Source organism: Trachurus japonicus, chromosome 15 (assembly GCF_045865225.1).
Source record: "Trachurus japonicus isolate A0001 chromosome 15, Traja_1.0".
Classification (NCBI taxonomy): Eukaryota; Metazoa; Chordata; class Actinopteri; order Carangiformes; family Carangidae; genus Trachurus; species Trachurus japonicus.
This window is the reverse complement of record NC_140921.1, coordinates 1,122,886-1,147,352: the sequence shown is the minus strand read 5'-3', so window position 1 is coordinate 1,147,352 and position 24,467 is coordinate 1,122,886. Positions and strand designations below refer to the sequence as shown.

The 24,467-nt window shown below is 43.5% G+C and overlaps 1 protein-coding gene across 1 annotated transcript; it reads left to right on the top strand.

Moving 5' to 3' along the window:
- The first annotated feature begins 19,690 nt into the window (after positions 1 to 19,690).
- Positions 19,691 to 24,467, top strand: LOC146972956 (very long chain fatty acid elongase 6-like). The gene is made up of 4 exons (XM_085799109.1): positions 19,691 to 19,849; positions 21,711 to 21,842; positions 23,120 to 23,271; positions 24,028 to 24,467. Exons 1-4 carry the CDS (start codon positions 19,740 to 19,742, stop codon positions 24,465 to 24,467), a joined length of 834 nt encoding a protein of 277 aa, XP_085655235.1. The 5' UTR covers positions 19,691 to 19,739.

Here is a 24,467-nt window from a genome sequence, read left to right as displayed (position 1 = left end):
GTAACGTCCTCTCTCCTCTGTGAACACTTGTTGTCTGCAGCAGAGCAGAGCCGGCTCATCGTGGATTTATAGGCCCCGCCCCTTTCTCTTCTCTCCTCCTCCTCCTCTTCTCTCCCCCTCCTCCTCCTCTTCTCCCTCTTTCCTTCTCCTCCTCCTCTTCTTCTTTTCCTCCTCCTCCTCTTCTTCTTTCCTCCTCCTCCTCTTCTTCTTTCCTCCTCCTCCTCTTCTCCCTCTTTCCTTCTCCTTTTCCTCCTCCTCCTCTTCTTCTTTCCTCCTCCTCCTCTTCTCCCTCTTTCCTTCTCCTTTTCCTCCTCCTCCTCTTCCTCTTTCCTCCTCCTCCTCTTCTTCTTTCCTCCTCCTCCTCCTCTCCCTCTTTCCTTCTCCTTTTCCTCCTCCTCCTCTTCTTCTTTCCTCCTCCTCTTCCCTCCTCCTTTTCCTCCTCCTCCTCTTCCTCTTTCCTCCTCCTTTTCCTCCTCTTCTTCTTTCCTCCTCCTCCTCCTCTTCCTCTTTCCTCCTCCTTTTCCTCCTCCTCCTCTTCCTCTTTCCTCCTCCTTTTCCTCCTCCTCTTCTTCTTTCCTCCTCCTCCTCTTCTCTCCCCCTCCTCCTCCTCCTCCTCTCTTCCCCTCCTCCTTCTCCTCCTCTCTCCTCCTCCCTCCTCTTCCTCCTCCTCCTCCTCTTCTCTCCCCCTCCTTCTCCTCCTCTTCTCTCCCTCCTTCTCCTCCTCTTCCTCTTCCTACTCCGCCTCTTCCTTTCTCCTCCTCCTCTTCCTTCTCCTCCTCTGCTTCCTCTTCCTCCTTCTTTTCCTTTCTCCTCCTCCTTCTCCTCCTCCTCTTCCTCCTCCTCCTCCTCCTCCTCCTCCTCTGTCCCCCTCCTCCTCCCTCCTCCTCCTCCTCCTCTTCTCTCCCCCTCCTCTTCCTCCTCCTCTTCCTCTTTCCTCCTCCTCTTCTCTCCCCCTCCTCTTCCTCCTCCTCTTTCTTCTTCCTCCTCTTCTCTCCCCCTCCTCTTCCTCCTCCTCCTCCTCCTCTTCTCTCCCCCTCCTCCTCCTTCTCCTCCTCCTCCTCTTCCTCCTCCTCTTCTTCTTCCTCCTCCTTCTCCTCCTCTTCCTCCCTCCTCTGCTTCCTCTTCCTCCTTCTCTTCCTTTCTCCTCCTCCTCCTCTTCTTCCTCTTCCTCCTCCTCCTTTTCCTTTCTCCTCCTCCTCCTCCTCCTCCTCTTCTTCTTTCCTCTTCCTCCTCTTCCTCTTCTCTGTCTGTCAATCAGCTGATGGCCACGCCCACTTTCTGCCGGCCAATCCCGTCGTCCTGAGCTCCTTCAGCCAATGAGGAGCAGCGCTGACAGATGGCAGCTCATAGCTTAGAGGAGGGAGTGATCCTCCCTCTCTCTCCGTTGCCGTGGGTTACCGTGGGTTACCTGTCCTCAGGTGAATCACCACCGGCCGACATGACGTCATCCAACAGAGAGAAACTCCCAGCTAAGCTGCTTCCTGGTGATGATGTCACTGTCCTGATGATGATGTCAGAGCTGTGACATCATCGTTCAGGTGTTTCCTCCTCTGGACCAATGACACGGGGCCAGCTCATAGACAGAGAACGGATCGTCACCGTGGTAACGCCCCAGTGTGCAGGTGATGATGAGTCTGTGGCTGTGTTGTAAATCTCCCCCCATCACGGATGTAGTAACTAACTATATAGTGTGTGGACGACAAAACACCCACAATGCACCGCAAAACTGAGTGAACAAGCGATGTACACTACTTTCTACTCCCGTATGTATCCCACAATGCAATGCGGTCGTGTTTTGCCAGAGAAGAAGAGGAAGCTAATTAGCATGTTAGCTACGATTTATTTAGGAAATTTACCAAAAAAACTCCTCAGACGTATTTGTCTTCGCTCCGTTTGCCTGAGCAGCAGGAGTTGGGCAGCAGCATCCCAACATTAACAGGCAGCATTAAATCAATCTAATAAAGAAACTGTAGTAGAATATGGAGGAAATACCAGCTAACCAGCTAAGCTAATAGCCACAGAGCCGCTAACGGCTCACGGTCGGGACACACAACAGTAGTCGACCAAACCAAACTTCAGATATTTCAACAGTTTATTGTCTGAGTAACACAACCACACAGAATCACATCCTCAAATGAGTGACCCGATCCATCAAAATGAGTCACAGTGACCCAAATTTCAAAGTTGAGATTTTGGTATCAATGGAAAGATTAGAAAATAAGCTTTAAAATGATACCCTAGTCAGAGTCATACTTTTTTTTTTTTTTTTAAAGTATATTTTTCGGGTTTTTTTTTTTTTTTTTTTTCCTTTATTTGATAGTGATGACAGTAGAGATAGACAGGAAATGGGGAGGCAGAGAGAGGGGGAATGACACGCAGGAAAGGTCTGCCCGACGCGGGATTCGAACCGCTGCTGCCGCGGCGACGACGTCCCCTGAGTTGCCGTGGTAACGTCCTCTCTCCTCTGTGAACACTTGTTGTCTGCAGCAGAGCAGAGCCGGCTCATCGTGGATTTATAGGCCCCGCCCCTTTCTCCTCTCTCCTCCTCCTCCTCTTCTCTCCCCCTCCTCCTCCTCTTCTTCTTTTCCTCCTCCTCCTCTTCTTCTTTCCTCCTCCTCCTCTTCTCCCTCTTTCCTTCTCCTTTTCCTCCTCCTCCTCTTCTTCTTTCCTCCTCCTCCTCTTCTCCCTCTTTCCTTCTCCTCCTCCTCTTCTTCTTTTCCTCCTCCTCCTCTTCTTCTTTCCTCCTCCTCCTCTTCTCCCTCTTTCCTTCTCCTTTTCCTCCTCCTCCTCTTCTTCTTTCCTCCTCCTCCTCTTCCTCTTTCCTTCTCCTTTTCCTCCTCCTCCTCTTCCTCTTTCCTCCTCCTCCTCTTCTTCTTTCCTCCTCCTCTCCCTCTTTCCTTCTCCTTTTCCTCCTCCTCCTCTTCCTCTTTCCTCCTCCTCCTCTTCTTCTTTCCTCCTCCTCCTCCTCTTCCCTCCTCCTTTTCCTCCTCCTCCTCTTCCTCTTTCCTCCTCCTTTTCCTCCTCTTCTTCTTTCCTCCTCCTCCTCCTCTTCCTCTTTCCTCCTCCTTTTCCTCCTCCTCCTCTTCCTCTTTCCTCCTCCTTTTCCTCCTCCTCTTCTTCTTTCCTCCTCCTCCTCTTCTCTCCCCCTCCTCCTCCTCCTCCCCCTCCTCTTCTTCCTCCTCCTCCTCTCTTCCCCTCCTCCTTCTCCTCCTCTCTCCTCCTCCCTCCTCTTCCTCCTCCTCCTCCTCTTCTCTCCCCCTCCTTCTCCTCCTCTTCTCTCCCTCCTTCTCCTCCTCTTCCTCTTCCTACTCCGCCTCTTCCTTTCTCCTCCTCCTCTTCCTTCTCCTCCTCTGCTTCCTCTTCCTCCTTCTTTTCCTTTCTCCTCCTCCTTCTCTTCCTCCTCCTCTTCCTCCTCCTCCTCCTCCTCTGTCCCCCTCCTCCTCCCTCCTCCTACTCCTCCTCTTCTCTCCCCCTCCTCTTCCTCCTCCTCTTCCTCTTTCCTCCTCCTCTTCTCTCCCCCTCCTCTTCCTCCTCCTCTTTCTTCTTCCTCCTCTTCTCTCCCCCTCCTCCTCCTCCTCCTTCTTCCTCCTCCCCCTCCTCCTCTTCTCTCCTCCTCCTTCTCCTCCTCCTCCTCTTCCTCCTCCTCTTCTTCTTCCTCCTCCTCCTCCTCCTTTTCCTTTCTCCTCCTCCTCCTCTTCTTCCTCTTCCTCCTCCTCCTTTTCCTTTCTCCTCCTCCTCCTCCTCCTCTTCTTCTTTCCTCTTCCTCCTCTCTGTCTGTCAATCAGCTGATGGCCACGCCCACTTTCTGCCGGCCAATCCCGTCGTCCTGAGCTCCTTCAGCCAATGAGGAGCAGCGCTGACAGATGGCAGCTCATAGCTTAGAGGAGGAGGAGGGAGTGATCCTCTCCCTCTCTCCGTCGCCGTGGGTTACCGTGGGTTACCGTGGGTTACCTGTCCTCAGGTGAATCACCACCGGCCGACATGACGTCATCCAACAGAGAGAAACTCCCAGCTAAGCTGCTTCCTGGTGATGATGTCAGAGCTGTGACATCATCGTTCAGGTGGTTCCTCCTCTGGACCAATGACACGGGGCCAGGTCATAGACAGACTCTGAACTGATCGTCACCATGGTAACGCCCCAGTGTGCAGGTGGTGATGATGAGTCTGTGGCTGTGTAGTAAATCTCCCCCCATCACGGATGTAGTTCACTAACTATATATAGTGTGTGGATGACAAAACACCCACAATGCATCGCAACACTGAGTGAACAAGCGATGTACACTACTTTCTACTCCCGTATGTATCCCACAATGCAATGCGGTCGTGTTTTGCCAGAGAAGAAGAGCAGCAAGCTAATTAGCATGTTAGCTACGATTTATTTAGGCAATTTACCAAAAAAAACTCCTCAGACGTATTTGTCTTCGCTCCGTTTGCCTGAGCAGCAGGAGTTGGGCAGCAGCATCCCAACAATAACAGGCAGCATTAAATCAATCTGATAAAGAAACTGGAGTAGAATATGGAGGAAATACCAGCTAACCAGCTAAGCTAATAGCCACAGCTAACGAGCTAAGCTAATAGCCACAGAGCCGTTAACCCTCTATGGTACCATGTTTCTCTCAGGCAGCAACATACCACTTTTTGTCCTGTCACATCTCCACAATTCATCCCATAATGCTGTAATACTTTAAAAAAGAGAGGAGACCTTAGAGAACCAATAACAATGCTTTAATTTATCACATGACTTTCAAGAAGCCACTGAAACCCTTTTTTAAAGACTTTTTCAAAGGAAACAGGTTTGCCATTTTGCTGCACTAAAACGGTCTGAAAACATACAGTAACTTCCTGGCCCTTTTTCATCTGGAAAATAATATATTTACACTAATAGATTAGTAAAGTTTAATTTTTAATAGTTCCATGTAATTTATTTACTTATTAAATAATGGAAACTTGTTAAAATGCACCTGTTGCCCCAAAGCAACAACGTACCATTATAGAAAATTGCAGTGTTGCCTTGAGGCGACAGTGGACCATTATGGAATCAATATTGCATTATGAGACTATGGTAGTGTGTGTTTAGGTGTAAATATAATGTTCAGAAACATATCATTCATCATCATTTTGTTGTTTATCCTTAATACATTAGATTTTGGATGCAGTAAAGTAAACATCAGGCTATTATGATGATGATGAGGAAGATGAGGATGAGGCCAGTGAAGGTGAAAGTCTACAGAGACTGGTCGGTGTTTCTAATACAGTAGATGATGAACCGTAATGGTACAATGTTGCCTACAGGAAACAAACCCCAAAACTTCCAAAAATAAATAATTTTTAAAAATGTCTTTAGATGATGTTTATTTAGTCTATTTTGAGACATAAAAACACTCCAAACATTTTTTCCCCCACTGGCATCATGATGCAGCGTACCATAGAGGGTTAACGGCTCACGGTCGGGACACACAACAGTAGTCGACCAAACTAAACTTCCGATATTTCAACAGTTTATTGTCCGACACAGAATCACATCCTCAAATGTTCCCGCAAGTGTCGGTTTTTATTTCTATGTGTCCGGTTTGTTTACATGATTCTCGGTGCGTCTGCTACGTCACAGCAGTAGGCTAACACGCTAACACGCTAACACGCTAACACCTGGAGCATCAGCTGACGCAACCACGTCCAGAAAATGACCGTCTAGTGTCTGAATTCTCCTCCCGTCGTTCCTACATCGTCTACATGATGGAGTGGAGAGGGAGAGAGTGGATGATTTACAACACAGCCATGAGTCCCTGAACGCAGCGCGGCGTTGTGACATCACAGAGCAGCAGAACAAACTGCTGACCGGTCTGCAGCTCCCAGCATGCACCTCTCCTCCTCCCCCCTTCACCCCCCCCCCCCCCTCCAGCTCCCAGCATGCACCTCTCCTCCTCCTCTCCTCCTCCCCAGCAGAAAATAAATACAGGCCTCCGTCCAGGACTGAGCAACACATCAATCAATGTGTGTGTGTGTGTGTGTGTGTGTGTGTACCTCAGACAGGACAGGGCAGCCGGCCACAGGAAGTCTGCAAGAGAAGATGAAGGAGTAGGAGGAGGAGGAGAAAAGAAGGAGGAGGAGGAGGAAAAGAGGAGGAGGAAAAGAGAAGAAGAAGAGAAGATGAAGGAGGAGGAGGAGGAGGAGAAGAGGAGAAGGAGAAAAGAAGAAGAAAAGAAGGAGAAGAAAAAGAAGGAGGAGGAAGAGGAGGAGGAGAGGAGAAGGAGAAAAGAGGAAAAGAAGGAGGAGGAGAATAAGGAAGAAAGTGAAGAAGAAGAGAAGGAGGAGGAGGAGGAGAAGAAGGAGGAAAAAAGAAGAAGAAGAGAAGAAGGAGAAGGAGAAAAGAAGGAGAAAAGAAGAAGGAGGAAGAGGAGATGAAGGAGTAGGAGGAGGAGAAAAGAAGAAGAAGAGAAGATGAAGGAGGGGGAGAAGAAGGAAAAGAAGGAAGAGGAGGAGGAGGAGGAGGAGGAGGAGGAGGAGGAAAAGAAGAAGGAGGAGGAGGAGAAGAGGAAGAAGAAGAGTAGATGAAGGAGGAGGGGGAAGAGGAAGAGGAGAAGAAGGAAAAGAAGGAGGAGGAGAAGAGGAGAAGGAGAAAAGAAGAAGGAGAAAAGAGGAAAAGAAGGAGAAGAAGGAGGAGGAGAAGAAGGAAGAAGAAGAAGAGAAGATGAAGGAGGAGGAGAAAAGAAGGAGAAGAAGAGAAGATGAAGGAGGAGGAGGAAGAGGAGAAGAAGAAAGAGGAGAAGGTGAAGAGGAGAAGAAGAAAAGAAGGAGAAAAGAAGATGGAGGGGGAGAAAAGAAGGAGGAGGAGGAGAAGGAGAAGAGAAGATGAAGGAGGAGAAGGAGGAGAGGAGAACAAGAAGAGAAGATGAAGGAGGAGGAGAAAAGAAGAAGAGAAGGAGGAGAGGAGAACAAGAAGAGAAGATGAAGGAGGAGGAGAAAAGAAGAAAAGAAGGAGAAGGAGGAGAGGAGAACAAGAAGAGAAGATGAAGGAGGAGAAGGAGAAAAGAAGAAGAGAAGGAGGGGGAGGAGGAGAAAAGAAGGAAAAGGAGGAGAGGAGAACAAGAAGAGAAGATGAAGGAGGAGGAGAAAAGAAGAAAAGAAGGAGAAGGAGGAGAGGAGAACAAGAAGAGAAGATGAAGGAGGAGAAGGAGAAAAGAAGAAGAGAAGGAGGGGGAGAAGGAGAAAAGAAGGAAAAGGAGGAGAGGAGAACAAGAAGAGAAGATGAAGGAGGAGGAGAAAAGAAGAAGGAGGAGAGGAGAACAAGAAGAGAAGATGGAGAGGAGAACAAGAAGAGAAGAAGGAGAAAAGGAGAAAAGAAGGAGAAGGAGGAGAGGAGAAAAGAAGGAGAAGGATGAGAGGAGAACAAGAAGAGAAGATGAAGGAGGAGGAGGAGGAGAAAAGGAGAAAAGAAGGAGAAAAGGAGAAAAGAATGAGGAGGAGGAGAAGGAGAGGAGAAGGAGAAAAGAAGGAGAAGAAGAGAAGGAGGAGGAGGAAGAGGAGAAAAGAAGGAGGGGAGGAGAACAAGAAGAGAAGATGAAGGAGGAGGAGAAAAGAAGGAGAAGGAGGAGAGGAGAACAAGAAGAGAAAATAAGGAGAAGGAGGAGAGGAGAAAAGAAGAAGAGAAGGAGAAAAGGAGAAAAGAAGGAGAAGAACAGTTCATCACAGAGTCCCATGTTGAGTAGGAACCAATGAGCTGGGAGCATCAGACCGAGGGGGAGGAGCTTAGAGACGGACCGGCCCCTCCCCCTCTGTGTTACTGATGATGATGATCAATATGTTTCTGGACTCATCATCAGTTAATGAACGGATCGATCACGATGACGTCAGAGAACAGAAACAGTGACGTCATCATCATCATCATCAGAATCTGTTCCCTCCCTCCATCTTTCCTTTCCTTTCCTTTTCCCCCTTCCTTCTCTCCCACAATCCTTTTCCCCTTCCTTCTCTCCCACAATCCTTTTCCCCTTCCTTCTCTCCCACAATCCTTTTCCCCTTCCTTCTCTCCCACAATCCTTTTCCCCTTCCTTCTCTCCCACAATCCTTTTCCCCTTCCTTCCTTCCTTCCTTCCCTTCGTCCTTACTTCTTCTTCCTTCCTCTTTTGATCCAGTTGACCTGTCCCTGCCCTCCATCTTTCTTTCCTTCCTTTTCCCTTCTTCCTTCCTTCTTTGAATAAATCTGTTCTCTCCCTCCATCTTTCTTTCCTTTCCTACCCTTTTCCCTTCTTTCTTTCCACAATCTTTTTTGCCTCCCTCCCTCCCTTCTTTCCTTCCCTTCTTTTTTGACCCAATCTGTTCCTTCCTTCTTTCCTCCCTCGTTCCCTTTGTCCTTCCTTCCTTTCTTCTTTCTCTCCGTCCTTCCTGCCTTCCTCCCTTCTTTCTTTCTTTCTTTCCCTTCATCCTTCTTTCCTTCCTTCCTTCTATCCCTTTATCCTTCCTTCCGTTCTTCTTTCCCTTTGTCCTTCCTTCCTTCCGTTCATCTATCCCTTCCTCCATCCTTCCTTCTTTCCTTCCTTCCTTGAACAAATCTGCTCTCTCCCTCCATCTTTCTTCCCTTCCCTTTTCCCCTTCCTTCTCTCCCACAATCCTTTTCCCCTTCCTTCTCTCCCACAATCCTTTTCCCCTTCCTTCCTTCCTTCCTTCCCTTCGTCCTTACTTCTTCTTCCTTCCTCTTTTGATCCAGTTGACCTGTCCCTGCCCTCCATCTTTCTTTCCTTCCTTTTCCCTTCTTCCTTCCTTCTTCTTCCTTCTTTGAACAAATCTGTTCTCTCCCTCCATCTTTCTTTCCTTCCTTTTCCCTTCTTCCTTCCTTCTTCTTCCTTCTTTGAACAAATCTGTTCTCTCCCTCCATCTTTCTTTCCTTTCCTACCCTTTTCCCTTTTTTATTTCCACAATCTTTTTTGCCTCCCTCCCTCCCTTCTTTCCTTCCCTTCGTCCCTTCTTTTTTGACCCAATCTGTTCCTTCCTTCTTTCCTCCCTCGTTCCCTTTGTCCTTCCTTCCTTTCTTCTTTCTCTCCGTCCTTCCTGCCTGCCTTCCTTCTTTCTTTCCCTTCATCCTTCTTTCCTTCCTTCCTTCTATCCCTTTATCCTTCCTTCCGTTCTTCTTTCCCTTTGTCCTTCTTTCCTTCCTTCCTTCTATCCCTTTATCCTTCCTTCCGTTCTTCTTTCCCTTCCTTTTGTCCTTCCTTCCTTCTATCCCTTTATCCTTCCTTCCTTCCTTCCGTTCTTCTTTCCCTTACTTTTGTCCTTCCTTCCTTCTATCCCTTTATCCTTCCTTCCTTCCTTCCGTTCTTCTTTCCCTTTGTCCTTCTTTCCTTCCTTCCTTCTATCCCTTTATCCTTCCTTCCGTTCTTCTTTCCCTTCCTTTTGTCCTTCCTTCCTTCTATCCCTTTATCCTTCCTTCCTTCCTTCCGTTCTTCTTTCCCTTTGTCCTTCTTTCCTTCCTTCCTTCTATCCCTTTATCCTTCCTTCCGTTCTTCTTTCCCTTTGTCCTTCTTTCCTTCCTTCCGTCTATCCCTTTATCCTTCCTTCCGTTCTTCTTTCCCTTTGTCCTTTTTTCCTTCCTTCCGTCTATCCCTTTATCCTTCCTTCCGTTCTTCTTTCCCTTCCTTTTGTCCTTCCTTCCTTCTATCCCTTTATCCTTCCTTCCTTCCGTTCTTCTTTCCCTTTGTCCTTCTTTCCTTCCTTCCTTCTATCCCTTTATCCTTCCTTCCGTTCTTCTTTCCCTTTGTCCTTCTTTCCTTCCTTCCTTCCTTCCTTCTATCCCTTTATCCTTCCTTCCGTTCTTCTTTCCCTTCCTTTTGTCCTTCCTTCCTTCTATCCCTTTATCCTTCCTTCCTTCCTTCCGTTCTTCTTTCCCTTTGTCCTTCTTTCCTTCCTTCCTTCTATCCCTTTATCCTTCCTTCCGTTCTTCTTTCCCTTTGTCCTTCTTTCCTTCCTTCCTTCTATCCCTTTATCCTTCCTTCCGTTCTTCTTTCCCTTCCTTTTGTCCTTCCTTCCTTCTATCCCTTTATCCTTCCTTCCTTCCTTCCGTTCTTCTTTCCCTTCCTTTTGTCCTTCCTTCCTTCTATCCCTTTATCCTTCCTTCCTTCCTTCCGTTCTTCTTTCCCTTCCTTTTGTCCTTCCTTCCTTCTATCCCTTTATCCTTCCTTCCTTCCTTCCTTCCGTTCTTCTTTCCCTTCCTTTTGTCCTTCCTTCCTTCCGTTCATATCCCTTCATCCTTCCTTCCTTCCTTCCTTCCTTGACCCAGGAGGACAACAGGAGGGTTAAACAGCATAGGTATAGTATATATCTATGGTTAAACAGAGTGTGATTGATTGATTGATTGATTGATTGATTGATTGATTGATTGATTGATTGATTGATTGATTGATTGATTGATTGATTATCTATCTTCGTGTGTCCGTAGACTCTCTCATTGGCTGACTTTTATTTATAAATCTGTTCTTGGACGTTTGCCGACATATTTGTGTGTAGCTACACATGTGTAGAAACCTCAGCCGATCTGACCAGCTGTGTTCTCAGGACGTTATAGCTACAGATGCAGGACCTGAGAGTCAGAACTGAACTGAACTGGGCAAAAAGGCTTTGAAATGTTTTAAAGGGATAGTTCAACATTTTGGCAAATTGGCCCATTGCCATAATCGCTATAGTCATAGCAGTAGGTTCATTACCTTTAATTGTAGGTGTAAGCTATTTTCAGTACGGCGGAGCGCAGCAGCTGGCTGCTCAGAGCTACGCTACGGAGGCTAACGGAATTTCTTGGTTTCCCTCATCAAACTCATCAAATTCAACATCCCAAAACTCCACAGCGCTTTTGTAGACAAGTTGTGAGCTGCACAACCACCACGCTATGAGATAATGACGGAACGATACGAAACGGAGCCGTTTTCGAGGTAAATACAGGGTAAATACGGAGACTGCTTGCTGAAAAACTGTCCCTGAACGCAACGCGCATCAGCGGTTTTGTATGAATTTACCTCGAAAACGGCTCCGTTTCGTATCGTTCCGTCATTATCTCATAGCGTGGTGGTTGTGCAGCTCACAACTTGTCTACAAAAGCGCTGTGGAGTTTTGGGATTTTGTATTTGATGAGTTTAATGAGGGAAACCAAGAAATTCCGTTAGCCTCCATAGTGTAGCTCTGAGCAGCCTGCTGCTGCGCTCCGCCGTACTGAAAATAGCTGACACCTACAATTAAAGGTAATGAACCTACTGCTATGACTATAGCGATTATGGCAATGGGCCAATTTGCCAAAATGTTGAACTATCCCTTTAACCCCGTCGACCTGGACCGATGTGCAGATAGAAGGACTAGAAACTGACTCATCTTGTAACTCTGGGTGAATTCAGGTCAGTTATAATAGACAGAGAACTGAGCTCAATTGGACTGTGTGTGATTGCGTTGTTTAATCATGTTTTCCTGAAATGTGTGATTGTATTTTATTTCAGTCTTGTGTGATGTGCAACTGAGTTTTTTTTACCTGGTTAAATAAAGGATATTGATTGATTGATTGATTGATTATCTATCTGAACGTCTGAACACTGGCTCCCCCGGTTCACCTCTACAGCCCGTAGACCCGGTACCGGACAGACAGACAGACCGGTAGCTACCGGGAGGAGGGAGGAGCCGCTGTGGACCGGACCGGACCGGACCGGGCGGCCGTGTGCGTGCGCCGAGTGGCCCGGGACCCGGTTCGAGACCCGGAGACGCGTTCACTGACCCTCGGGCGTTCGCGTTGCTCCGTTAAAACCGACAGAACCGGGAAAAGCCGCCGGTTTTCAAAGGAGTCTGGGACCAGGACTGAACTGAACGGGACTCACCTCACAGCAGCAGCAGCGGCTCCCTGGACTCGAACCTGGACCCGGACTCAGCCCCGGTCCGTGCAGCCGAACCGACGGTCAGAGGTAACGGAGAGGCAGCGGTAACGGAGAAGTAACGGAGCTGGAGAAGTAACGTTACATGCCGGTGGCAGCGCCGCGTCCACACCTCCCCCTCTCCTCCTCCTCTTCTCCTCCTCTTTTTCTTCTCCTCTTCTCCTTCTGCTTCTCTTCTCCTCCTCTCCCTGTTCTCTCCTTCTCCTCCTCCTTCTGTTCTCCTTCTTCTTCTCCTTCTTCTCTTCTCTTGTTTTCGCGGCTGCTTGTCATCAGTTTACGTTCTCCACGGAGACCTCCACTTCCGCATCGCTCGGGTGACGTCACGGCGACGTAGACCAACGTCAGACCGGACCGACGAGAAAACCAGCGCGCACACACACACACACACATCCAAACACACACACACACACACACACACACACACACAGGAAAATATTTGACCATTATTTTGAATGTGGTTAGAACTAGAAGACATGTTTAAATTTAAAAAAAAAAAGATATAATTCTCACTTCTGATTAAGGGAAAGGAATTGTTTTTGTTGAATCTTTTTATTTTACAAGGAAAATAGCCTGTTACATCCATAAATGCAAATGAAATGGTCATAAAAAAAGCAATTTTTTATGAGTTTAAAATAGAAATCAGATATTATATGCAGCTACTACAAGATATGAAAGACAGAAAAGATATAAAAACCTCGGAATATTATAAATTATTACAAACAACTACCGTATATGATTTAATAATACCTATAATATATAGGCTTAGGCTACCTATAATAAAATACCAATACCCCTTTCTATGTAGGCTATATAGTTTGTTTGTTTATATGTTTATTGTCTGTTTATTGTATGTAGCCTATATATATATACATATATACATATATACTCTATATATATATATATATATATATATATATATATATATATATATATATATATATATATATGTATATACAGTGGGGAAAGTAAGTCTATTTGATCCACTGCTGATTTTGTGAGTTTGGTCCTACACAGAGAAATGAACTGTCTATAGTTTTTATGGTTAGTTTATTTACAGTAAACAGAGAGAGACAGGATATCAACAAAACATCCAGAAATAATATTATCATATAAAATGTATAAATTAATTTACATTTGATCTAGTGAAATAAGGGAAAAAATCAGCAGGGGATCAAATACTTATTTTCCCCACTGTATATATCGAGGGCTTAGAACCAAAAGGGCGTAAGTGACATTTGACAAACTTTACAGGAGAGTCAAAACAAAATTTTGACCAGACTTCAATCAACTGTATTCATTAACCCTGCAACCACAGACATGCTTATATGAATGAGTATTTATGTAATAAACTTATGACATATTAACACAATGAACATGTTCTTAAACATTTTAAAATCAAAAAAATATGTCAAAAACGTCACATACGCCTTTTTGGCACCAAACATTTCCAAGTCTTCTAGGACATATTGGGCGTATCTGCTGAACAATGCATTGAACTGATTGAATAATTAACACTTGAATAAGTAATTAATTGTCATGTACCTCATTCATTAATTATTTTAAAAGGGTCCTATGTTCCCCGCTGCTGCTGGTCGATGGACTCTCCCTACTTATCTGGACTCTATCCATCTATCTGGCCTGTCTAGCCTCTACCTGGTCTTTTTACTGTACTAAACTTAACCAACTCCTGTCTTTATTGCCTAAACCCAACCAATGTGACAATTACACTTCTCACTCAAAGTCACAACTCAACCTCTCACTCAAAAATAGGCAAAAATCTGCAAAGTCACAACTCCACTGCAGGTATGGGACAAAAAATGGCATGTTGCCCTGGTCTTTTTGGGGAAAAGCGGGGAACATAGGACCCTTTTTCTATGAAAGGGTTCTATGTTGCCCAGTCACACACATAACAGGTACATAGGAGCTAGGGAACATAGGGATGACCCCAGTAAGGCTCTCAAGGCATGATTCTGTCTTACTGTCATCACTCTTGTGACGGCATACATTCAAAAACAACTCTGACTCATCTTTAACTTCTTTAATATAGGATTCATCAGTTTGTTTCATAATATTCATCAAAATCTTTTCTGCCACAGACAGTTCCATGTCTGCAGTTTTCTCAGCCATTTTCAATGCTGTTTAAGGGCAACAACTACACTTACGCCCTTCTGGCTCTGAACCAACATGTGGGTCCAACATGTATTTAGATGTATTTTTCAGGGCCAGAAGGGCGTAAGTCCACTTAGGCCCTTCTGGCTCCAAACATTACTCACATTTTTGAGTTAGGTCTTTATTGTTTTGTTGCTTTATTCAATACAGTTTGATCTCAGATGGGTAATTTTGGCATCATTGGATAGAGCTCATCAAGACCTTTCTTTTGATATATAGAACTCATTTTCGCCCAAAATGTCACTTACGCCCTTTTGGTTCTCACCCCTCGATATGTATATGTAGGAGGAGGATGTATATATAGGCTATATATGTGTGCGTAAAATAATAAATAAATAAATAAAACCTGTGTGTGTGCGTGTGTTTACAGCTCCATGGTGACATATGAAACACAACCAGCCTATTAAACAATAATATTCCTAATCGATAATAATAATGATCCTTTCATGTTAATGTATCAGAATAAACAGAGAGACAGTTAAATGTTATTTTTTATTATTGATCGTGTGACCGGAAGTGACTGGTTTCCCGCCCTGGAGCAGTGACGTGAAATAATCAATCTGATAAATCAATAAAATAAAAAAAAATGAGGACAAGAGAAGAGAGGAGGGAAACAATGACACACACACACACACACACACACACACACACACACACACACACGTGGTGTCAGGTTGTAGTTTCAGCTCGTCTCCAGCAGGTGGCAGCGTCTCCTCACACACACACACAAACACACACACACACACACACACACATTACACACACACACGAAACCAGAGCCAGATTTACAGAAATTTACAGAAATGTTGAACTATTCCTTTAATTTTTCTGCTTTTCTCTTTTCTTTTCTTTTCTTTTCTTTTCTTTTCTTTTCTTTTCTTTTCTTTTCTTTTCTTTTGTAAGTCACGAGTCATATACAGCCATGTTGTGATAAAAATAAAAGTTTTAAATGTAGGATCCATAAAAAAAACACCAGGTTCAGTAACTTGATGTTTTTACAACATCACAGTTAACAACAGGATCAATTAACTCCTTAAGGAAAACTACAAATGGCATTATTATGGTCTGGACACATCCACATTAGAACAACACACGTCTGGGTATAGACATCTACACAGTGTAGCTACCATACAAGTTGTCAAAATCTGACGACATCAAATGTTGCCATTTAAAAACAGTCACTTCATAAAATCAAAGAATTAGTAACATGACGACTGGATAGTTGAGACGGCAGCTCAACATTAATATTATTAAAGGGATAGTAGCATTTTTTTAAAGTGTGGTTGTATGATCTCCAAATAGCCCCTTAGTACTTTAATTGCAGTAGAAGACTCTCTGCACTCCTCCCGTTAGCAACGCCAGCCCATAATAGCCCTGCCCAGAGATTTACGACATACAGTGTTGTGAATGGACCCAAAGAAACGGCCTATTTTCACGGCCTAAAAGAGGTTTTACCTGAAAAAAAAATACACAGTTCCATTGTTCACTATAATATAATTTTTTCCAGCCCTTCAAAGTGCAGGAAAAACACAGTTTTTATTTGGACCTAACCAACTGCTGATCGGCGGGCGATAACCCTGGGCGGAGGGATACGTGAGTTGGTTAGGTCCAAATAAAAACTGTGTTTTTCCTGAACTTTGAAGGGCTGGAAAAAATTATATTATAGCGAACAATGGAACTGTGTATTTTTTTTTCATGTAAAACCTCTTTTAGGCCGTGAAAATAGGCCGTTTCTTTGGGTCTGTTCACAACACTGTATGTTGTAAATCTCTGGGCAGGGCTATTATGGGCTGGCGTTGCTAACGGGAGGAGTGCAGAGAGTCTTCTACTGCAATTAAAGTACTTAGGGGCTATTTGGAGATCATACAACCACACTTTAAAAAAAATGATACTATCCCTTTAACAGTACATGAACTAGTCAGATTGAATAAGTTAGACCTGTTGTCCAGCCTTAGTTAGTAGCCCGACTCTTCAGTGTCCATGTGCTTTAGTCCAGGTCCAGGTCCAGACTGAGCTGAGTTCATCGTCTAATATTTGTCTATATGTCCGTATTCATTAACGTTGTCATGGAGACTCTTAATTTGAAAGAGTTCCGGTCTCTGACTGATGTAAATGAAATAAATAAATAAAAACACGTGGCTGATGAAAACTCCTCCTTCAATTCAATTCAATTCAAATCTTTATTGTCACATGCACCGAAGACAGCCTCACACAGTACAATGAAGTTCTTACTCTGTGATGAGAGAGTTGAGAGCTGAGCTAAACTTCAGCTCTGTATACTACCTACTGCTAAGTAAAAGAATGTTATGTCAAAATGTCATAAGTAAAAGAATGTTATATCAAAATGTAAAAAAGCAAAAGAAAAGAAAAGATTATGATAAATATATTGTTTATTCTGTGGGTAATGGGGGCGGGACTAGATCAGCTTTAGCTTCTCCCGCTTTCCCTTTCGGCCATGTGTGTTGTATTATTTGAACTAAGATGAAGTGTGATGATGATGATTTAAATTGACATGCCCCAAATAAACAAATTGATTGATTGATTGATTGATTCCTCCGGCAACATTAAAAAGCAAGTAATAATAAAAACAACACCAGTTATGACAATAATGAATAAATAAATAGTGCAAGAGCATCAACACACAGCTACAGCTACAGCTAGGCATCATGGGTAATGATGGTGTATTCAGACAGTTTTTATTATGATGAAACAGGAGTAAACACAGAGACAGATAGATAGATAGATAGATAGATAGATAGATAGATAGATAGATAGATAGATAGATAGATAGATAGATAGATAGATAGATAGATAGATAGATAGATAGACATCTTTATTGGCAACATACAGAATGTTTTAAAAACAAAAAACATACGTCAGAAACAAGTGATATAATAGGCCTATATGAGTTTAATCAGTGAACATATTCACAGTGTTTATTCATATAAATGTCTATAAACGTGTAGAAGTGTCACAGAAACACAACACACACACACACACACACACACACACACATGAACTAATCGTACAAATATTTAACCCTAAAGTTGATGTAACTCTTGTCTTCTATCTTATATAATGGAAAGTAAGGAGTAACGTAACGTGTGTTTCCTGCTGATCCGGTCGGTTCAGGAATGTGATGACGACAGAACTGATGAATGAGGAGTGGTGAAGGTGTGTCCTCTAGACCCAACCCCCCCCAAAGTGCATTTCAGAGCACATGAATGAAACTGAGGAGTTACCATGACAACTGCATGTACGGAAGTGAATAAAATTAGTTTTTTTTTTTTATTATTAGTTTATTAGTTTATTAAGGGACAATGTGCAATAACATTAATCATTTAAAGGAAAAAATGAAAAGATGGTTGCACCAGATTTAGCTCCCAGTTAATTTCCATCTGTAGTCCCAACACATAAAAGTAATAAAATACACAGAATACAAACTACTATACAAAGATGAGGCATAAACAGACACAGTTAAACAATGGACAACATTTAGACAACAACATGTATGAGGTAGGTAAAGTGCAAAGTGCTTATAGCAGCATGATTAATCACAGTATTGATAGTAATAAATAAAGTGGTAATAAGTAAAACATGAAAGTGGCAACAGTGGCAGATGTAATACCAACGATGGTAGTTCTCGGTTACAAAAAATAAAAAGTTACCAACTATGGTAATGTGACAGGTGTATCTATGGATATCAGAAGAAAACTGCACCAAATGGAGACCAACAAAACGATATATTTGACTTCTAATGTATCTCTGCATTCAGAGCATGTTCACTAAAGTGAATAAATATCAAATTGCACAAAATAAAGACCCACAAAACAAAACCAGATTCACTGCATCAGGCCACATTAATAAGAAAGTGAGGAGGAGCATTACAACTGCATGTGTTCACGTGTCTCGTGCCTTTCAAAATAAGTTATTTTTCAAAATAAAAGACCTGTCCAACATCAGATGTGCATTAAATATTATTTACTTTTCTGACCAGCTGTCCGCGACCCACTTTAGGGTCCCGACCCACCAGTTGAGAACCACTGCTCTGGGCCAGTGGTTCCCAACCTGGGGGGCGCCAAAGATCCAGGGGGGGTCGCGAAGCCCTCTTGATTTTAAGGGGTTTAATAATTTTAATGTAATTAAAATGTTAAATAAATGAGTAGGCTAAGCATTTAATTCATATATGTGACACAATCAACTAAACTCAAGGGCCAAGTTAAACATTTATTCATGTATTTAAATAGATTTTAGGCCTATATCAATAGATGATTGAATATCAACAGTTTTAAAACATTAAATACATAAAATACAGCAGGGCAATATCAGTCACAATGAGTTTGGAAAACAGCCTGGAACAATGAGAAAAAACCTGTGTATGATTACAACATATTCTTCACAACTTGTACTTTTAAAAATACAGGTTTTCTTTTTGTTGTTGCTCTGTAAAAAATTTTTTAAATTGAGTGAACGAAAAATGTTAATTTAAGAAGGGTAAAGGCAAAATCAGCTGATGCTTCAGCCTCTTACACCTTTTCGGTCAAAGTAAATTGTTTTGCTTGTTGTGTTTTTGTTCTGATTTGTTTTGTTTTGTATTTATACCTTTATATTTGTCTATTGTAGATTTGTTTTTATGAGACCGAAATAAAACTAAACTAAATTATGTTTTTAAAAGTACAAGTTCTGAAGAAATATGTTGTAATCACACACAGGTTGTTCCATGCTGTTATTAAATTACTGAAATATAATAAAGTATTTCATGTAAAAGAAGTTATGATGTTCCTTATTTTATTTTATTTTGATCCAATTGACCCAATCTGTTCCCTCTCCCATCTTTCTGTCCTTCCTTTTTCCCTTCCTTCTCTCCTCCCTCCTTTCTTCTTTCCTTCTTCTTCCTTCCTTCAATGAATCTGCTCCCTCCCTCCATCTTTCTTTCCTCCCTTCTTTCCTTTCTTATTTCCTTCTTCTTCCTTCCTTGAATGAATCTGTTCCCTCCCTCCATCTTTCTTTCCTTCATTTTTCTGTTCCTTTTTTTTCCACAATCCTTTTCCCTTCCTTCCTTCCTTCCTGCTTTCCTTCCCTTCTTCCTTCCTTCTTCTCCCTCCCTCCATCTTTATTTCCTTCCTTTGTCCCTTCCTTCTTTCCTTTCTTATTTCCTTCTTCTTCCTTCCTCGAATGAATCTGTTCCCTCCTTCCATCTTTCTTTCCTTCCTTCTTTCCACAATCCTTTTCCCTCCCTTCCTCCCTCCCTTGCTCCCTTCCCTTCGTCCTTACTTCTTCCTTCCATTTTGACCCAATTGACCCAATCTGTTCCCTCCCTCCATCTATATTTCCTTCCTTTCCCCCTTCCTGCTTTCCTCCCATTTTTCCCTTTGTCCTACCTTCCTTCTTTCCCTTCGTCCTTCCTATACCTTTCTTCCTTCCTTTGACCCAGGAGGACAACAGGAGGGTTAAGAAAAAGGTTGGGAACCACTGCTCTAGGCCCCGCCCCCTCCTGTAGGCCACGAGGCCACGCCCCCTCTAGGCCAGGTGTTAAATCAGGTCGAACAGGTGAGAAGCAGCAGACGCTCAGGACGCACGAGCCTCACACACACACACACACAGAGACACACACAGAGAACCGACCAGGAGCAGCGGGTATCGATCATCTTCCTCTTCCTCTTCCTCTTCATCATGCTGCTGCAGCTGAACGGGACGCAGCAGCTCCACGTGCCGCTCGCCGAGTTCGGCTTCGAGCGGCGCTTCGACGAGCGAGAAGCCATCGAGTGGATGCAGGCGAACTGGTGAGCGAACTAACACAACACAACAACACTACACAACACAACTCAGCGCTGTGTGTGTCTGTGAGCCGACGATACAGGAAGAGGATCGATAGTTGTAGTGATCAGCTGTAGTCAGAACTTCTATTCTTAAAGAGATAGTTCAACATTTTGTCAAATTGCCCCATTGCCATATTAATCCCTATAGTCATAGCAGTAGGTTCGTTACCTTTAATTGTCGGTGCAAGCTGTTTTTAGAACGGTGGAGCAGAGCCGTGAGCTGCTCAGAGCTACACTACGGAGGCTCATTATGGGATTTCTTGGTTTCCCTCATCAAACTCATCAAATACACAATCCAACAACTCCACAACGCTCTGGTGGACAAGTTGTGAGCTGCACATTCACCACGCTATGAGATAATAACACAACGTTACCAGACAGAGTTGTTTTAGAGGGAAATTCATGCAAAACCACTGATGCACGTTGCCTTCAGGGACAGTTTTTCATCAACAGTCTCTGTATTTCCCTCTAAAACAACTCTGTGTGGTAACGTTGTGTTATTATCTCATAGCGTGGTGAATGTGCAGCTCACAACTTGTCCACCAGAGCGTTGTGGAGTTGTTGGATTGTGTATTTGATGAGTTTGATGATGAGGGAAACCAAGAAATCTTAATTCTAAAAACAGCTTGCACCGACAATTAAAGGTAACGAACCTACTGCTATAATGACTATAGGGATTAATATGGCAATGGTCCAATTTGACTAAATGTTGAACTATCCCTTTTAAACAGAGTGTTTCAGAGCAGGGCTCGGCTCGGTGTCTTGGTGTAAACAGAGTTGTTCAGGAATGTGAATGTGATCCAGACCAGAACAGGTTGTGACCAACAGGTGAGTCACTGAGCGGTGATGTCACACCTGTGTGTATTTGTGGTATGTAGTTCAGACCCGCTAAGCCCCGCCCACACCTGCGGCTCTGTGATGTCACGTTCAAGTATCTGTTGTTGATAAAGTGGAGCTTCAGCATTTCACAATAAAAGTTTTTTTTAATCTGAGCGGATGAACAGGAAGCAGTGATGTCACAGCTGAGTCAGCGATGATGTCACCGCTGGTTTTACCTGTTCAACAGAGAAACATGTAGTTTCTGGTTAGTCGCCGAGCAACAGAGCAACCGACCGTCAGATGATCACACCCTGAACTAAAACTGATTAAAGTAGGCTATAAATGAATTAACTAATCGATTGATCCTCATTGGTTTAATGTCTTAAAGGGATAGTTCACCCAAAATTGAAATTTCACTCATTATCTACTCTACTCCCCCTCATGTGGACTAAGGGCTGGGAGAAGTTTCAGAGTCCTCCGTGGCTTCTCTGAGTTACAGGGGGTCTCGGCGTAGCAGTGCATGTCCATATGACGGTTGCAAATGGATACCAACTGTCTTTGTAACAAAAAGACACACCAAAAAACATCCAAATACCTCCATGCTGCTCGTATGTAATGTCCCTCTTGTATTGAAGCCCCGACATGAGAAATTGTTTCGCCGGACACAAACAAGCTTGAAATATAGACTTATTTAATTCTTTTCGGAACAATTTCTCATGTCGGGGCTTCAATACCAGAGGGACATTACATATGAGCAGCATGGAGGTATTTGGATGTTTTTTGGTGTGTCTTTTTGTTACGAAGACAGTTGGTATCCATTTGCAACCGTCATATGGACATGCACTGCTACGCCGAGACCCCCTGTAACTCAGAGAAGCCACGGAGGACTCTGAAACTTCTCCCAGAATTTTGGGTGAACTATCCCTTTAACATAAACTGTATTAACCAGTGAATCATTAATAATGTATGTGTTTTTGTGTGTTTTTGTGTGTTTGTGTGTGTGTAGGAGTAAGTCGTTCCTGTTCAGTGCGCTCTACGCCGCCCTGGTGTTCGGAGGTCGTCGCTACATGAAGCCTCGGCCTCGACTGGAGCTGCGGCTGCCGCTCGTCCTCTGGTCTCTGAGCCTGGCCGTCTTCAGGTAACTCTCACCTGTCTCTCACCTGTCTCTCTCCATCACTCACTCTGTCGCCTCAGGCTCTAAGTAATGAAGCCGTCTCCATGGCGACTCCTCCTGACAAACACAAACTTCCACCTCCGTCTCTGTGGTAACAGCAAAACGCTGCTTTAAGACTTCCTCTGGTCTCCATGACTCCTCTGACAACACACTGTCTGTCTCCATGGTAACCAGACGCCCGTCAGGCAGGTGGAGGTGGTTTGAGCTCAACTACAACAAAACTTTTTTACATCAAGGACCTTAAACTGACACAAATTAGACTACGGACGAGACAAACACCAGAAATACACAAATATTAGGCCTAATTCTGAGACTGAACAACGTTACTTTCTTAGTTAATGTAACTACGTTCAGATTGCGGCCAATGGCGTGAATTTTTTTGGGGAAAATTTGTAGTGAAATGTCTGGAAAAAAGTGTTAACATTTCTCAAAGAAAGTTTAGAATTTTTCTAGAAAAAACTGGTAAAATTTGTCCCCAAAAAGTTTTAGAATAGCTATCTAAAAAAAAAAAAAAAAAAAAAAAAAAAAGAATAAATATAAACTGGTGAAATTTATCAAAAGTTTTTAAAAGAATTCTAGAAAACTGGAAAGATTTTTTTTTTCTAGGAAAAAAAAGAAGAAAAATGTGGTAAAATTTCCACAAAAAAAGTTTTCAAAATTATAGAAAAAACTAGGCTAGTGAAATGGTAAAATTTCAAGAAAAAACCATTTAAATGGTGAGGTTCATCAAAAAAAGTTTTAAGAAAAATCTAGAAAAAAAAGAAAAGAGTGATGCAATTTTGCCCAAAAAGTGATAAAATTCTAGAAAAAAACTGGTAAAATTTATAGAAAAGTTGACTGTGAAACTTTTTTAAAGTTAAAAAAAATGTAAATGGTGAAGTTTATCAAAAAGTTTTAAGAAATCTAGAAAAAACTAGAAAAAAGTGATACAATTTCGCAAAAAAAAGTGATAAAATTCTAGAAAAATTGGTAAAATTTTAAGAAAAGTTGGGGACTGTGAAACTTTTTTTTTTTTTAAGTTAAAAAAAATGTAAATGGTGAAGTTTATCAAAAAGTTTTAAGAAATCTAGAAAAAAAAAGTGATACAATTTCGCTAAAAAAGGGATAAAATTCTAGAAAAAAGTGGTAAAATTTGCAGATGCAGTCAGTGTGTTGTCATGGTTGATCATCGTTATCAGATCAGTTGATTGAGGTGTTTCTGGTTCTGTTCTGACGTGTTGTGTCCCGTCTCTCTGTCTCAGCATCGTCGGAGCGGTCCGAACCGGCTCCTACATGATCCTGGTGCTGAGCAGCAGCGGCTTCAGGAGCTCCGTCTGCGACCAGAGCTTCTACAGCGGCCCGGTCAGCAAGTTCTGGGCCTACGCCTTCGTGCTGAGCAAAGCTCCAGAGCTCGGTAAGCACACACACACACACACACACACACACACACACACACACACACACACACACACACACACACACACACACACACACACACCAGGGCCGTTGCTAGGAATTCTGGGCCCCCTTAAAGAATACTAAAGTGAGCCCTTTTTCTTAGACTACATATGTATTATCGTTTTTTATTTGGCCTACTTTGTTTTGATGCTAATGCAGCATTACACAGCAAAAACTCAAGTATCTTAGCAAGAATATTTGTCTTATTTCTAGTCAAAATGTCATTTCTAGTCAAAACTAATCTCATTCTACTTAAAATAAGACTCATCATATTAAAAGTAGCTTGTTTTTAGTAATAATAATAATAATAATAGCATTTATTTGAATAGGGACAGTGCATATTAATGAACATTAGTATAACTAAAAGAAATACTGCTGTAAATATGCCGGATTATAGCCAGGCGGCTAATTTGCGTCCGACGTCCCTAATAAATAAATAAATAAATAAATAAATAAATAAATAAATAAATAAATAAATAAAATACAGCAGTACACCACAAGGAATAAAAACAAAACAATAAATACAATACATAGCTTAGACACTTTTTACTTCTTTCAAGCAGATTTTCACTTGAAATAAGTAGAAGGGTCAAGTACTCTGTCCATCTCTGTTAACTGATGTAGTAGTTGACCTTCTTGTTGACCTCTGACCCCTCCTCTCTGACCTCTGACCTTTGACCTCTAACCTCTGACCCCTCCTCTCTGTCTCTAGGCGACACGGCGTTCGTGGTGCTGAGGAAGCAGCAGCTGCTCTTCCTGCACTGGTACCACCACATCACGGTGCTGCTGTACTCGTGGTACTCGTACAAGGACCTGGTGGCGGGCGGCGGCTGGTTCATGACCATGAACTACTGCGTCCACGCCGCCATGTACTCCTACTACGCCCTGCGCGCCGCCGGCGTGCGGCCGCCGCGGCCCCTCGCCGTGCTCATCACCAGCGCCCAGATGGGCCAGATGGCCATGGGGCTGGCGGTCAGCGGCCTGGTCTACACCGACTGCCCCGCCCACCTGGACAACGTCGCCTGGGCAACGCTCATGTACCTGAGCTACCTGCTGCTGTTCGCCAACTTCTTCTACCGCACCTACGTCCGGCCGCGCGGCGCCGCACACGCACACACCGCCGCCGAGGTCAGAGCCAGCAAGACCGACTAG